The following is a 16,474-nucleotide window of genomic DNA, read 5'->3' as shown; positions in this document are numbered from 1 at the left end:
CACAGCGCATCCCAATGATACTTCTGAATCTTAGCTTTTCGAGATGCTTGGGAAAAGGCAGGTCCTACACAAAGTATGCAATACGGGCGGGCTTGCTGGTGATTGCTCAGACTTAAGCAGGTGTCATGCTGGTGTGCTGAGAAAACCTGATTCTCCCCGCATCTTGTCCACCATCTCCTCCCTAAGAGGCTCCTTCTGGCCTCTGACTTCTCTGCTGTCACAGTTCATTTTATCAAGCGACTTGCACTGGAGAGGAACAGAGAAGACGTGTAGGCCACAGCAAGAAGACGTGTAGGCCACATGCCTGCTGTGTGTGTGTGTGTGTGTGTGTGTACATACTCTCAACTTTGTGTCTCATTTAGCCTGCACAGTGTTCCTGGTGTGATTGCTCAGGCTTTACAGAGTAAAGTTTTAAAACCAAGAAAAAACTTACCTAAGCTGTCTTAGTATGGGCTTCTGTTGCTGTGAAGAGACACCATGAACACAGCAACTTTTATAAAGGAAAACGTTTCAGTGGGGCTGGCTCACAGTTCAGAGAGTTAATCATTGGTCATCATGGCATGAGGCATGGTGGCATGCAGACAGACATGGTGCTAGAGAAGGAGTCAAGAGTTCCCCATCTTGATTGGCAGGCAGCAGGAAGAGCAAGTGACGCTTGGCCTGACTTGAGCTTCTGAAACCTCAAAGCCCACCTCCAGTGACACACAGATCACATCTACTCCAACAAGGCCATACCTCCTACTAATGCCACGCTCTAGGAGCCTCTAGGGGCCATTTTCATTCAAACCACTGCATAGACTCACCTATCCAAAGAGGGGCAGAGGTTGGAGTCATATCTGGTTAGTGTTGGCTGTCAAGTTGAAACTCTCTATGATTTAGGTACATAGTCACAAAACTACTGAAACTTTAAACTTCAGGCCCTTCGATCACTCGCCTGTCCTTCCAGAACTGTAATTTCATACTTACCGTATAGTCCTTTCCTTAAAGAGGCTTCCCTGTCCACAAATGTATAAGATCTGCGGGGGGGGGGGGGGGGGGGGGTGCTGCCATTCATTCGCATTTACCCATGCCTTGAGGATTTCCAGGAATGGAAGACTTAATACTAAAATCAGGAAAGTATCAGGTAGCAGGGAAGGGAGTACTTGAGAAGACTAGATGTGGCCCTGTCCTCAAAACACACAAATGCAGCAGCTCTCCCTCGTGGCTCTGATTATGTCCCATAATCCTGTTCTTACAGTGTAGAGAGTCTGCATGCTGCCTGGAGGCTGGTTTGGTACCTCTGGGAAGGAAATCGCCTGTGTGGAACTCAGGAATTGATTGTTACATATACAGCTTCACATATACCACTTCGCCCGACCCCCCAAATGCCCATAACCCATACAGGGTGTCTCATGAGCCCCAAGACTCCTTGCACGCCCTTCTGCCCATCACCCCCATAGGGTGACTCATGAGCTCCTAGCCTCCTTGTATGCCCTTCCAAATTGGGCCATCTTTAATTTGGGTTCTCACAGCTCTTCTTCGGATGCATTTACAGCAGCTGGCCCAGCTGTTGATAAACAATACTTAGAATGTCAGCTCCCAACCTGGAATGAATGTGTGTTTCAGGTCACCCCGTCAACATGTCAACACAAGTTTCTACCTTTACCTTCATCTGATCTACTAAAGCAATGGTTCTCAAGCTTCCTAATGCTGGAGCCCTTTGATATGGTTCTTCATGCTGTGGTGATCACCCCGCCGCCATAACATTATTTTCATTTCCACTTCATAACTGTAATTTTGCTACTGCTGGGAATCATAATATAAATATTTGGGGGCATAGATGTTTGCCAAAGGGGTCACAACCCACAGGTTGTAGTAGAGTGTGCAAAGACACAGTCTCTTTCCTTCATACATGTTCACACAGCTATCTCTAATCATATGAGTTCTATCCTATTTTAAGACCCATTTGTACACACTAAATCTGCATGTGTGAATTGCCTCATCTACATGTGGTCTTATCTATGTAATATACATGCCCGCTCCCCCCCCCCGTGAACACACCAAAGGGAGATGGGCCAGGCTCCCCAGTCTCCCGCTGGTGCTGAGGAGGCAGCAGGCGCTCACTATGCTGCCAAGGCTTCTGGTCCTGATGACCACTGCCATGCAGAGAATCCAGAAGATGCGATGGTAATTTACAGTGTTTTACAAATGAGGTACTCGGGCTCTGAGAAGCCACCTGACCTCATCTAATATCACATAAATGTATGTGTGACAGAGCCATTGCTTGATCCCTAAATATGTCTCAGATGTACATGCTCTATCAACTGCACCAAGCATCCCAGCCCTTCAGGGACCATGGACTCCTTTAGTTGCCATGGAAATCATACACTTTCTCTAATAACCCTACTCTATCCTCTAAGCATGCCTAGTTTCTTCAAGAAGCTAAGAAAGGCATCAATATGTGACTTGTAGAGTTATTGAAGCACGAATAATAAAAACCCGGATATTGGGATTCAAACTGAAGATCAGAAAAGCAAAGCAACCAACCACTAGAAAGTTCTTACCTCTACGAAATCTTCAGATTGAAATGAGAGCGAGTTTCTGTCTCATTCCACCTTATATTTTTTTTCTAGTGTTGATATTAAAGGTGTGTGCCACCACTGCCCGGCTCTATGACTAACTAGTGTGGCTGCCGGGATTAAATGTGTGTAACACCACTGCCTGGTGGTATAGATGACTAGTGAGGTTAGCTTTGCACTCTGATATTTGAGCAAGATTTATTTGTTAGATCATAAGCAAAACATTACTATATCTTATTATTTTGCAATCACTTCTATGTGCTTGGTTTCCTGTCTCCTCTTTGTGAACAAAACTCCTCACTACTTGGAATGTTTAAAAGTCCATGGTGCTGATGTTGGAAGCCAGTGGAAGAGGAAGGAGATGCTTGGCCTGTGAGAATCAGTATCCACCTTCCGGGTTGATGGGCCTTGGTGAGGTCTGACAGTAAGCAAATTCCAGGTAGAAACTAGAGTAGACTCAGGATTTCTTTTATTCCCTAGGCAAAGGATATACGTGAGGCAGAGGTGTGGGTGCGTTGGGGAGGAGCAGGTACTTGATGGTAGTTCCCTTTTGATTCCTATGACCTTGGCTGCTCTCGGGCTGGTGTCCCCAGAAGGCAGACCTCCCTAGTAGCCTTTGTCAGGAAGCAGCTTTGAACTGCGGCACTGTAGTCCCTACTGTCCCCCTCCCCACAAAACTGCTCATTTCTCCAAGGACCAGCTGAGTCCTCCTGTAACTTATTCATGCTAACTGTCTTGTCCCCTTCCCCTCAGGGATACTGAGGCTTCTGTCGTGTGCTTTCCTCGTGCCCATTGTGAGAATGGGATCTGGGATGGGCTTGTCCTTGAACTCTTATCTTTCTTTCTCCTAGTAGAGCCAAATAGGCAGATAAAGTCCTACGTGGGTTTCATTGTTTCTTTCAAGGGAGAATGGAGGGGATATAGGATGAGAAACAGACGCTAACAGCCCTCCCATTGCTAAGAAGTAGGGATTTCAGTCATGAGGAGCTCCTGAGAGGGTAGGAAAACACCGTGAATGGTCTCTTACACTTGTCACCTCACGTTCTTCCTCTCAGATGTCAGAGGGCCTTGCTCTTTGAGTCTTGGGACCCAGTACCTCATCTGTTCTCCCTAGGAATGGGTAAGTGGAGTGGGGCGGGAGGGAAGGAGGAAGGGGACAGCTATGAAAGGGAGGTGGAAAGCTGGCCCATGACAAGACACAGGCTCTGATTAACCTGGGCCTGGTTGTCCCCAGAGAAGCTCTGCCTATCAAACTCACACCTGATGGGTCTGGTGTTTTCACACAGGCCTGGCAGGAATACAGGAAAGGGGGTTTGTCACCTTACTGGGAGAATCCGCTTAGAAGGAGCTTTACTGAGACAAGCCTCTTAGACCTGAGCCACCTGTCTCCTTTGAGCTTTTTGCTCACTGTGGAGATAAACACTGCTCCAGGATGGGGCATTTGCTAGGTCTTTCTAAGCCTAGCACTTTGCAGGGACTCTACCCCTGGCTTCTTGCTCCTCTCATGTCTATTTTACAGAAAATTGGACTATCAAGCCTACAGAGAAACCTGGCCAAAGACTGGGCTCTGTGTTTGAACTACTGTCTCTTTCTTATTGTAAGACTGGTCTGTGATGAAGTAGCCACCAAGCTATTCCAGACACTTTCCTCTTAGCACAATGTTGTAGTTCAGGCCACATTACTTTCCCAGACAAGGATGCTCCACGCATAGTGTGTATGCCAATTTATTAGTTTTTTTGATGCTCTCCTGATGATGAACATCAGGAAGTTACAGGAGTTGGTTCGGAGACCATTGGTTAAAGGCTAGGAATTTGGGACTGTCTGTGGGTGCCTGAGACGCTGTAGTCCTGGCTGATCACATTGAGGTCTTGCTATTCTGTACTCTGGCCACCTTTGAAATCTCTAGAGTTGCAGCTCCCACAGGAGGAATCTTTGACTTTCACTTTGGAGGAGCCACGAAGACATGTGGGCTGAGCCTAGATCATGGTGACTCTGAAGGTTGGTGGTACCACTGGAACAAGAACGTAGAGAATTCTGGAATGTTCCTGGGTCTCTGAAGTGAAGTCTCCCAGTGTTACAATTCACTGGTGCCATGAAAATTGGCAGGGGACAAATCAAGGCTTCTGGTGTCTCCACAGCTGGGCGTGAAGGTCATCAGGGTGCAGCTATGCTTCGGGTGCTCTATACCTGTGGGAGAGCACCGGGTACCACCCAGGACTTGGATGGTGGCTTGCTTTTGCATAGTCTGCAGATCCTGGTGTAGTTTCCTGGTGATGAGAGACAGTCGACAAGAAGAAGGGGCATGGGAAGGCAAAGTGAAGTGGAAAGAATAGGGTGAAGAGAAGAAGTCGTAGTTAAGGCGCATTCTTACACAAAAGAGTTTAAAGAAATCAAATAAGTGGATCTTACTGCCCTCTCTGGAATCTACAGGGTCCTTTCTTTTTTTTTTTTTAGATTTATTTCTTTATTATGTATACAACGTTCTGCCTCCATGTATGCCCACATGCCAGAGGAGGGCGCCAGATCTCATTACAGATGGTTGTGAGCCACCATGTGGTTGCTGGGATTTGAATTCAGGACCTCTGGAAGAGCAGCCAGTGCTCTTAACCACTGAGCCATCTCTTCAGCCCTACAGGGTCCTTTCTGGCATTAATTAAAATAACATTGAACAAAAGTTATTTGAGTGAGAACTAAAAGGGTTATTAAGTAATGGCAGTGAGATTATTTTTCTTTGTGTTTCAGGTTTATTCCTATCTGCATTGTAGTACGGAGGTTAATGGCATGGAAACTGAGGCTGAACTGCTTGGATTCAAAGCCTGAAATATTAACTAGCCTTCAGCTGACTAGACCTTCCACAAGTTTCCTGAAACTTCTTTGCTGTTTGGCCCCTCATTCATAAAAATAAGAACCCTTAACAGAAGCGAATTTTCAGGAGTCTTGCAAGAATCAGAAGTGTTAGTGGATGTAAATATTAGTGAAATCAAACTTTAAGTACCCTATTTATTCATCCTCAACCTCATGCAATAAGCACAAATAAGATCCCAGGAGGCTATCACAAATATGCAAATGAACAAATAAATAAACAAATGAATATGATTGGCTATGATGAAAGACACACTCATCTGACATGCAAACTCACTGAAAACTATACTTACTGTTTTGGTTTCCCATGGTGAGGACAACTTCTTGCATAGCCAAGGCTAATGAATAGAATTACAAGGATCAGGAAACTGTTTCCTCTAATTGGATCTCTTGGCAGTAGAATTGCCTGTTCTAGCCACCACCTCCTTCCTAGGGTTTATTGTTCTGGGTTTATTTATTGTATGTCCACCCTGGTATTGCTATCTTAAGATCCTCAAGTGATCCCTCTTCCCCAGTGGATGACCTTTATCACCGCAGTTAAATCCCCTTTTTAAAGACAGAGACAGTTACGTGGCAGGTGGGGGTAGTGTGTGTGTGTGTGTGTGTGTGTGTGTGTTTGTGTGTGTGTGTGTGAGAGAGAGAGAGAGAGAGAGAAAGAGAGAGAGAGAGAGAGAGAGAGAGAGGGAGAGGGAGAGGGAGAGGTCTTTAGAATCCTACCCCAAGTCTGCTCCTGTGGATTAACTCATTTTGTTGAGCTTTGAAACAGGTAGTGTAGCACAAATCCTCAGGACCCGGGCTTGTCTTGGGTCCATATGGCCTCCCAGAAGCTGCCTCTGGTCACTTTGTGACACGTAGAAGGCAGGTGGCCTAACAAAGGCTCCTAGATCCTAACTTTGATTTGGTGGGGTCTGAGAAGCTAAGCATCTGACTCCGGCCATTGTTTGAGCCCCTCAGCAGCCCACTGCATCCGTGTACTGATGTGCCATTCGAAAGTGCTGCCTGGACAGTGTTCCTATGTAGGCCGCTCTACAGTTTGCAAAACTGCTTTAAGGAAACTCTGTCCCATCTCCTTCTAGGAAGCTGGTAAATGCAGTCACATCCCCCAGACTGCCATTCATTTGTCCTGCTAACTTTCAAAGCTGTTTGTGTTACTTCCACCCAGAATCCAAGCCTTGCACATCAGGGCTCAGGGCAAAGCGCAGGTTTTAGGATGAGCAGCAGCCACTCTGAGTGCCTCTATTGTCTCAGCTGATGCAAATTTCCTTTCTCATAGAAAGTGGAAAGTTCTCTCAAGTCTATGAACCAGGCAGAGGAGACTAATCAACAGCAACACGGAACACCCTGAAACCCTGCTGTTGATTGCCCAACACCCTGACTCATCTCCTCATTCCTTCTCTCTGGATCTTAGGGTCTGTTCTGGGAGATGCTGGGTGGAAGCAGCAAGACTGGGCAAACATGTTCTCTGGGTTAGGTATTGGGTAATCAGCAGCAGCAAAGAGTCAGGAGAAAAAAGAGAATCTGGAGGGAGGAGAGGTACACACACACACGAACATAGATGCATACACAAATACTACATACACAGCACCTATGTGTCATGCAACTTTATACACAAATATATACAACAGTCATGGGCTCTGGGGTGGGTGCATCTACTCTGGAAGCCCAGCCTCTTCCATTGTGACAGCATGACACGTTTACAGGGTGTCATGGGCTTGCCCTGATGCTGTCTGCTCTATGGATACAACCCTACCAATTTCTCAACAACACCAGGCTGGATCCTGCAGCCAGTGTGGTGTGTGTAGGTTTGTGTGTGTAGTGTGTAATTATGTGGTGTGCATGTGTTTGAATGCATGTACTTGCATCTGTGTAGTTGTAGGTATGTGGGTATGTATAATGCGTGTGACCCCCTTCTTCTCCCCAGTTTCTCTTTGCTCTTCTGCCTCTGTGTATCTGTACAGGGAGGGGCTAGAGGGGACGACAGGTTCCAGCAAGCCACCCTCAGTGGGGAGGTGGCACCTCTCTCCCCTCCATTTGCACCTTATTTCACAAACTCCCATGGGAAGCAGAGCTGCTGGCAACCAGTGCTCACCCTCCACCTTGCCTAGGCGGGTGCCTCACACTTGGTTATTCACGAGGAATGTGTGAGAGAAATGGTTATTTTTACCCAGCCCTGACTGGGTGTGATGGCAGTGTGGAGGAGGGGCTCTCAGACTCTCACGGGTATGGAGGTTGGAATTATCCTGTCTTCCTTATTCTGTCTCCCTCTTTGTTCACTTGAAGTCAGGAAGTCCTTGGAAGACACAGTCCTTGGAAGACAGGACTCTGAGTCTAGGTCATGGCCTTCAGGTGCTACTGCCTGCAGTAGCCTTGGACTCCCAAGAACTAGCACTTGTGGAGAGCTGAGACACGGCCCTCCATTAAAGTTAGGCCATGTCTGATCTGGAGTTCTGCAGCCTTCCCACAGGCCTCTGCCTGCTCTAAGCTCTAAGACTCTCTGTACAAAAGTCACAAAGTTCCAGCCATGCTAACTACCCATCCTGGGCCAGCAACTCAAGAGTTTCAGCCTGCAGCTGGCCTAGAGTCACAGTACTGGGATCTGCGAGCTTAGAGGTCTGGACCTGGGCCTATCTTCATCACTACCCACTGTTATCTTTTTCGGGTCTGGGAGAGGGCAGCTTGGCTCTTCCAGGCCTCATACTGATCATGGCCATGCTGGTGTCAAACTGAGCCTCAGTGTGCCTGTCTACATCTCTGGGCGCTGTTTTTCTCCTGCCAAACTGGAGGTTTTTGTACCCCATATACTCCACACACTGACTGGAGACTCTCACGCAGGTCTACTGGAGGGCTATGGTTTGCAGATGGTCTGGGCACCCCCCCCCCCCATTCTGTAGATTCCCCTGTCTCTGCTCTTTTTGTTTGCCGCTTCCTCTGTACCCTGTTCCTATTTTCTACCATCTGCTTTCAGGTTCCCAATCTTTTCCCCGAGGCCTCCCACCCAGGGATGGGTGCTTCCCCACCTCTCCTCTCTCCTCTTTTTCTTCCAAATGGGGATTGAACTCAGGACCCTGAACTTTTTAGGCAAGCATTCCTCCACTGACTGAGCCATATCCCCAGCTCTCGAGCTTTAAATTCATTGTGCATCTGCTCTCAGGATTCATCATCATCTTTTGTTAGCTTCTGTAAATTCTGGGATTATTTGCTGCCATGCCAGGTCCCTATACCATTCTTAAGAGTTTTTTCTTGACAGAAAGTGTTCAGTTGTAAACGGCCTAGTTGTTGCCTCTTCAGAAGACTCTAAACTCTGCATGGCCGAGAATGAATGCGATTCCTCTGCGCTAGAGTTTGACACAAGGCACTGGCTGGGGCTGATCACAGATCTGGCCTGTCCCATGACCACCCTAGAAATCTTTCCACTCCCAGCCCACACAGGATGAGGTTACTTACCTTTCCGGTTTAGCTGTTTGGGAAAAGGGATGCAGCAGAGCCTGGATTTTGAGAATTTGGGGGGATGCCTTCTCCCTGAGAAGTAAAAGAATACAGATCTTCTAATTAACAGGCCAGGACCACCGTCATTCCGATCTGTACGGGGATGACTTGAGAGGGCTTCCACTCACAAGATTCAGAGTTCAAGAACACTTGCTAAAAGCTGGGCAATGGTGGCTCACTCCCTTAGTCCCAGCACCGGGGAGGCAGAGATAGGCAGATCTCTGAGTTCGAGGCCATGCTGGTCTACAGAGTGAAAATAGTCAGGGCTTCCCAGAGAAACCCTGCGTTGAAAAATAAACAAACAAAGCAAAACAAACAAACAAGGACATTATTAAAAACAAGCAACAACTGTCCAAAACAAACAAAAACAGGATGAGGTCAGTTAGGTGAGGGAAGAAAGTAGTTGGAGGTTAAGTATGAGAAAAAGGCTCCAATACCCAGCTTTTAGAAGGAAGAAAACAGTAGGGTGATAGGAAGGGGACTCGGGTTTTAAGAGCTCTTACTACTCTTCTAGAGGACCCAAATTTGGTTTCAAAAACTCATTTGAGTGACTTGCAACCACCTGTAATTCCAACAGCAGGGACTCCAGCACCCTCTGCTGGCCTGGAGGGCACCTGCACACGTGTGCCACATCCACACATACGCACTTAAATCAAATACATCCTAAAGGCAGATATGGAGCTATTCATCTCTACAGGAACAGAAAGATCATGTATATTTCCCGCATCGGAACACACAGCTACATCCCAAACGCATATCCCCCTATAATGCATAACCTCATTCCATCTGTCCATGGATCTTTCCTTGCATAAGGATTTGAGATACTCATTTACTTTGTCCCCAACACAACACAAGTGGCAACGGAGGTCGCCTGACTCCAGTCAAGACTCAGGTAAGTGAACAGCTCTCTGAGAAGACTTCTGTTTGTTGGTAAGCACCCAGCTTCATATAGGTGTCAGGCAGTAATGAAAATTAAGCTCCTCTGCGTGTTTTCCTCAAGCAAAGGAACTATTTTCTTATTACTTTCAGAAGGGACAACTGGCTGTGGTGGCCTCTATTGACATACCAAACACATGCCGGCCTCCAGGCTCTCTCAGTGTGTAACAACTACCGTGGTTCTTCTTGCCCTCCCCCCACCCTAAACGGGCTTCCCTCCCCCAGCTTCTCTGTTTCACATAACCCTGCCAATTCAGCCAGACACTCTGTCTCTCCTTTGTCCTCTCTCTTGGCTTCCTTTGTCTTCCTCTCCCTCTCCCTTCTCTCCTCTCATGACCAGGTCCATTCTGCTGGCCGTATTCAGTTTGCTACTTCCTCTTTCTACTCTGGACTCTTCTAGATGCCTCTGGCTGCACTTACAATAAAAACTTTCCTCTCCACCATACCTGGGACCAGTTGTGTTCTCAGTTTATATGTGTTGTGTCAAAACTCCTTAATTTATACATCTCATGCCCAAACCCTTAGTTTACACAGTAGACAGACCCTCAGCATGCTTGGGAGTGTAGGGTTGCACTTAGAAGCTATAAAGCCTGAAGTCCTCAAGCAACCTGTTGGCCACTGTGGTGGAGAAAATATCTGTGGAGTTCTTTCCAGGGTTCAGGACTGTCTGCTGGGACCTGATCCCCATTAGTTCCTGTTTGCAATCTTCTCAGACCATGGGATCACTACTCAGGGACTAGAGCCCAGAGGGCAGCCTTACCTTCTGAGGAGAGAATGCAGAACCAGAGAAGCAGCACACAGAGCAGACTGGAAAGGGCTAGAAGTCTCATGGTGAAATAGCTGGAGTCTCACAGCTAGGGAGGGAGCAGCGCCACAGAAGGCCTCCTTTTGGCTGCGGAAGACATTTATAGAGTGACAGAGAGAGGCGTTGCCCCATAGGCAAGGCTTCCCTGCCCTAGAGGTCTCCTAAGTACAGTCAGCCCCTCCCAATAGGACAATAAACCAGCTCATCAAGAAGCCAGAGAATTAGGTGACTTGTTGCAGGGACTTGTCAATGTGTAGCTTTGAGTGCTGTAGTGATCTCAGTGGTTAGAGAAGGAAAAGCCACTGTCCGGGGTTGAACGTTAACTTTTAGAGTCAGCAATAACTCCATCAAATGAAGATCTTCCTGCTTTCTTGCAAATATGGCTGGGAAAGGGGCCATAAAACCACAGGCAAAGCCTTAGGGAGAGCCAAACAGTCTGGGTTTGAATCCTTTCTCTCCCACTTATCAGCAGTGTTATCTTGAACTTGCTGTCATTAAATGTCGCTGAGTCTGCTGTCCATATGCGGTTGGATACAGAGATGCATGAGAACATGCTCCAGAAGTCATCTGTACCAAGCTGGGCACTTGTGCCATTGTTAGATTGTGTGGTGGCCACAGCTAGCCCATGGTAGGCAACTGGCAAGGTTCTTAGATAAAAAGAGTGTTACACATTTGCCTGAGCAAGGCATTGGCATGGGGAGAATTTGATTGGAGGAATTAGGAAACATGTCACAGATACAGGATGCTAGGTCACCCATCCCTTAGACACATGCCCTTTGCTGAGATGTGCTCTCAACCACTGTGCCTGGCCCTGGAGATGGCTGTGCAAAGAGGTGACTGTCACCCTACATCGTATCATGCCAAATGCCCATGAAAGACGTTGTCTAGTCATTTGCGGGAGGAAGAGGAGAAGGTCGTGCAGAGATGGAGTAGATAGGGTGGGGTAGACCAGTGGCTGGTATGACAGATCAGGTTGTGGTGAACGTCCTCGACCACAGGGGAGTTATAAAGCATGGTGTCTTTTGGTTGGGTAGACAGATGACTTGACACCTAGGGCTCCTTTTTCTATTAGGAATGGTGTGTGGTCTCGAAGACACATGCCCAAGCCTAGGGAGTGAATGAAGTGCAGCTTCCCGCAGGGCAGGGCAAGCATAGGGCACCTTCAGCAATATTGTATGGGCACCTGAACAAGTGCCAGGCTCTGGTCTTGAGGGTAAGAGAAACCAGGAGATCTCCAGGCTATGATAGTCGGTGGACAATTCCCATACACTCTGCTGGGTCTTTACCCAACTCTGGACAAACCCTGAACTCCTGAATCAGTTCCTGCTCCTCCTTCCAGACCCGGCTCAGGAATCTTCTCTCCCAGGCTTTCCCAGCGGCTCTGGTGATGATGGTGGCTGGTGTTGACTGCTAGCTCTCAGACTGAGGTCTGAGAGACAGACAGACGGCCTGAACCCATGGAGCCAAGGGAGAGCAGAGTAGACACTGCAGCTTTGTGGCAGCTTTGTGACTTGTGGGCATCTCTGAGCAGCTGAGGGTGGCACAGAGCTCAGCCATGCCTTGGTTGCATTGAGAGTTGAAAGCACCTGGCCGCCTGACCCTAGGTCAGGCTTTCATTCCAGCTGTGGTTGGATGATTAAGGCTCTGGCATGAAGAGGTTAAGTATGAGAGGAAAACTAACTACATTGCACACCCTCAGATCAACGAAATAAAGCACTGAGAAGCATGCACGTCCTTCCAGCCAAGAGAGTACAAGGAACATATACGGGAGGGGCTCACTACATGGGTGGGCACAGGGCAGCAGGTGACTCTGGCTTAAGAGAAGTGTTGGGAGGTGGGCCAGCCTGTAGGAACTCCCTTCTGGAAACTATCAAGGTTTCCGGGAGCCTTAATGTGTCTGTCCCGCCTGTGTGAACACACACGAAACTTGAGATTGCCCTTATGGTGGGGTGACAGCTCTCCTTTGTCTTGATAGGACATACTGCTAGTAATGAAGGAGCAGATAGCTGGTTCCTAACCTAGCAGGTCCCATAGGAGGGTGTCACATTCTATCCAGCTCCCCAGGATCCTGGTAGACAAGTCAGACATCGCCTGTTGATGGTGCCTGTCCCGTGGTACATTTAACCCTGGGGTTCTGTTTGTTGTGGGGATAGCTCGTGCTCAGAATGGTTTGATGAGAAAACAACATTCAGGGGACATTTGGACCAGTAGCCCATGCTTTTTTTAGGTGTCAAGAACTTTCCTGTTAGTTCACCCACAGAAACTAGTTCAGGTTCCTGGTCTGTAGGACTGTACGTCATATTAGACCCGTCCTTACCTTTCTTCCAGCAAAGCTGCTCTTTCCCCTTAGTTATCACTTCTAGAAAATACTCACCCTTTTTCTAACAGTGGCTGCCCACCTCTTTCCTGGGCACCAGCTCTGGAGATGTTCCTGAACACAGACTGCAGAGTGATTAGGAAAGGGCTGCCTGGGTCTTCTGACCCATTAGGCCAGTCTCCCATCATCCTCCTGGGACTTCTCAGCACTCTACCATGAAACCAGAAACAGACTTTTGGTTCTTAGCATTGCCTGTTCCTCAAGACAGGACAAAGTCACAAGGACAGTGTTCAGTTAAGGGAATTGCCTATCTTGGGAGCTTTGCCTGACCCCCACACAACACACAATTCTCACATCTGCAGGTTTTCCTAGGGTCACAAGTTTCAGGGGAAGAATTGAGTCCCGTGTTGGGATTCTGCCTCCTTTTCAAATGCTCACAAAACCACATTGAGGCAAATTAAAATAGTACGTATATAACATATACTCCAAGCTCAGCCCAAGGGACAACCATGCTTCCCAGATTTTCACTTTTAACATTTCAGAGATATAAAGGAAGAAACACCTCTGGCCTTTCAGAGTGTTCAGAATCGCATGTCGAGCCGGGAGAGGCGAAAATGAACAGCATTTTAATGTTAATCTCAGGCGTATGCAATTTTAGTATGGAAGAAAAGAAATGCCCAGATTTGGATGATTTCCAACGACGACTTTGAAAACTTGGCAACCATCCTGAGAAGGCACATCTCTGAAGGCACACCTAAAACAAGGGGGATTTTATAAGGAAGACAAACATTTCAAATCATATTTGTCGTTTCTAAGAGCAGAGAGGACAAAGCCACCGGCAGGCTCCCCGCCCAGCTTGCTCACTCTTTGGCCTGAGTTCCATACCTCAGGCGGCACCTACCTCTTCTTTAGAGACCTCGTGGTTGACCAGAAATGACTCTCCCTCTTTATGTGCTTGGCAAACCGCAGAGCAACCACTAATGGAGGGTGACAAGAGGTTCCAGGCCCCAGCCTTTCCTCAGGGCTGCATGGGATTCGCCCTCTGCTTGATCCTGGGGGATTGTCAAGTTTCGCTTGGCCTTGCAGTGATGAGGGTCTCTCACTTGCAGCGAGGTTTGGCAGGTTCCCATGAGCTGTTGTTCTCCTGCAGAGTTCTAGTGTGCCTGAGCAGTGGGGAGGGAGCCCAGCCAAGTTGGCATTGTTTACAGCTACCCTGAACTCCGTTTCCTCATAGGCCTTCATTCTATGCACTTGTTCTTGCCTGCTTGCGGACATTATGTTGCTAATAACAAGGCTACTGGATGTGGTGAGGTTGGGGTGCGGTCATGGAGGTTCTCCCTCAGTTCCTACCCTTAACAAGGGCGTGGCTGGCCTCTGTTCTCACTGCTGTGGTGAAGCTTTAGATCATCTCCGGGTCCCCAGTTAGTTCTCCCACAGCCTTGATTCTGGGGCTACCCTGAGTTTCCATGGAGGCAGCAGCTGCTCTGGGGGTTTACGTCACTGACAGGTTAAGTTTCCTGAATGTTGTGTTCTCTACTAGCCCACAGGGACTTTCAGGAAGACTTTCTTCTGCTTTCTCTGCACTTCCATGGCCACTGCAGGTTGATGTTGGAGCTTGGATGCCAGTCTGTGTGTGCTCGTGATGGAAACAGCCCACCTCCCGTTCACTGCTTTGCTCGAGTGTAACGGCCATGAACACATGGACTGTGAAGGAGAAAGATGAGGACAAGCAGAGCCCATAACAGCTCTGGATGGAAGAAGGGTATGGACAGCTCATGAGTGGCAAAGGTTTCTGCTTCGGGTTGAAGAACAGCAAGAAGACTCAGGATGAATCCTGTTGGCATCTGTTCTGTCCCTTGCTACTCACCAGTAGCCTTCCCAGAAGAGGTATCTCCTTGCTTCCCTACCACTAGAAGCCCCAGAATAGGATAGAGACCTATGTGGAGCTGCTGGAGATGGGCCGTCCTGGGGCTCGGTTGGAAGACTCAAGGTTGCAAAGCATGTTGGGCCACGAGGAATCAAAAGCTTAAGGCCAGGGCCACAGAGGGTCTGACAGTTCCCCTAGGTGCTTCCTCAAGTGTTTCGATGGTTTCGGGGCCACCTCTCTATATGCATTCCGTGTTTAAATATTACCCAGGGACTGGAGAGAAAAGTTCAGCAGTTACAGGCACTGGCTGCTCTTCCAGAGGACTTCTGGATTTGACTCTCAGACGTACAAGGCAGCTTACAAGTGTCTGTAACTCCAGTTCCAAGGAATCTGGCATCTGGCCAGAGAGGGCACCACACACATGCACGGTGCACATATATTCATGCAGGCACAACACTCATACACATAAAATACTAACTAGGGGCAGTTATAATATACTAAAATATACCAGACTACCCATTTTCTTACCAAATTACTTTTTTCCTCACTAATTTACCAGTGAGAAAACAAAAATCTCCTTTCTGTAGTTTGGTGTTTGTTATTTTGTGCCTGTGTGCCTTTGTGAAGATGGGAGGACAGCTCACCCAAGTTGGTTTTCACCTTCTACCACACGGGTCCTAGGAATCACACTCAGGTACCCTTACCTACCAAGTCATCTTGATGACCCCAACCCTCTTTCAGCTTTAGGAAGCATTATTCTACTTAAGAGTCAGCTGATTATACTCAGGTTTTCAGACACCCACAGTAGCAGTACTTGACTTTGAGCACAGAGTCCTGCAGACTTTATAGGTTCCAACACAACACAGAATTTGATTGGGCCCTGCAGTGGAGTCAAGTTCTCTGCTATGTAGAATGCCACTCCCCACACCTGTTGCCTCTGGATACGAGGCCAGAATTTCTTCTTCCCAGAAATACCAACACTTCTCAGAACTCGTTAAAAATACTATGATTTTTTTTTATTTTCTGGATAGTCTTGAGTCATCTAAGTGTTATTCCTTGTGCTCCAACTATTACTTAAGCACGTCTGACAGTTAACACCACCCTCGAGTTCATGAGGCACTCAGGTATGCTGACATCTGAAGGGTGGCTTGAGCTCTGAAGAAAGGGGTTGTCAAGCCTTCCAAATTCTCTACCTCTAGGAATGAGGGCCTCTGCCCTAAGCACTGTGTGCTCCAAGATCAGCAAGGTCCAGGGCCTTCTTTGGACACTATCGGACTTCTCCTGGTTACTGGTGGTCACTTGCAAGCTTTCAGACTGACATGCCTCTGGCCACTCATTCTGTTTCCACTTGGCGCCAAGAATTCCTTCAGGAACACCAAGTGTCACAGTCTTGAGAACAGACGACTCTCGATTTCCATTCACTATCTAGTCGGTCATTCTACATTGCCAAGATCTACCTATTTAACATGATTTCAAAATATAACTGTGCTGACCCGTTCCTTCTTTCTTGTAATGCTCTCTGAAGCCCAACCTCCTTAAAAAAGACATATGGAGGGGCTGGAGAGATGGCTCTGCAGTTAAGAGCACTGTCTGCTCTTCCAGAGGTCCCAAATTCAATTCCCAGCAACCATATGGTGGCTCAC

At 47.7% G+C, this 16,474-nt stretch overlaps 1 protein-coding gene across 1 annotated transcript; it reads right to left on the bottom strand.

Moving 5' to 3' along the window:
* Window positions 1–4,266: 4,266 nt before the first annotated feature.
* Gpr15lg (G protein-coupled receptor 15 ligand) lies at window positions 4,267–10,786 on the bottom strand. The gene is made up of 4 exons (XM_075987505.1): window positions 10,603–10,786; window positions 8,865–8,939; window positions 5,714–5,758; window positions 4,267–4,825 (listed from the first exon to the last, which is right to left on the bottom strand). Exons 1-4 carry the CDS (start codon window positions 10,670–10,672, stop codon window positions 4,740–4,742), a joined length of 276 nt encoding a protein of 91 aa, XP_075843620.1. The 5' UTR covers window positions 10,673–10,786; the 3' UTR covers window positions 4,267–4,739.
* Window positions 10,787–16,474: the final 5,688 nt, after the last annotated feature.

Source organism: Microtus pennsylvanicus, chromosome 10, assembly GCF_037038515.1.
Source record: "Microtus pennsylvanicus isolate mMicPen1 chromosome 10, mMicPen1.hap1, whole genome shotgun sequence".
Taxonomy (NCBI): Eukaryota; Metazoa; Chordata; class Mammalia; order Rodentia; family Cricetidae; genus Microtus; species Microtus pennsylvanicus.
Note: the sequence above shows the minus strand (reverse complement) of the source record. Positions and strands in the feature narration are given on the sequence as shown.

Excerpts from the sequence above, each read along its gene's own strand:
- Gpr15lg (XM_075987505.1), bottom strand. The coding sequence starts at position 10,672 with ATGAGACTTCTAGCCCTTTCCAGTCTGCTCTGTGTGCTGCTTCTCTGG. Across the intron at positions 5,759-8,864 it reads CAAACAGCTAAACCGGAAAG|CCTTGGCTATGCAAGAAGTT; the intron begins GTAAGTAACCTC and ends TCTATTCATTAG. Across the intron at positions 4,826-5,713 it reads CACCATGGGAAACCAAAACA|GAAACTACACCAGGATCTGC; the intron begins GTAAGTATAGTT and ends TCTCATCACCAG.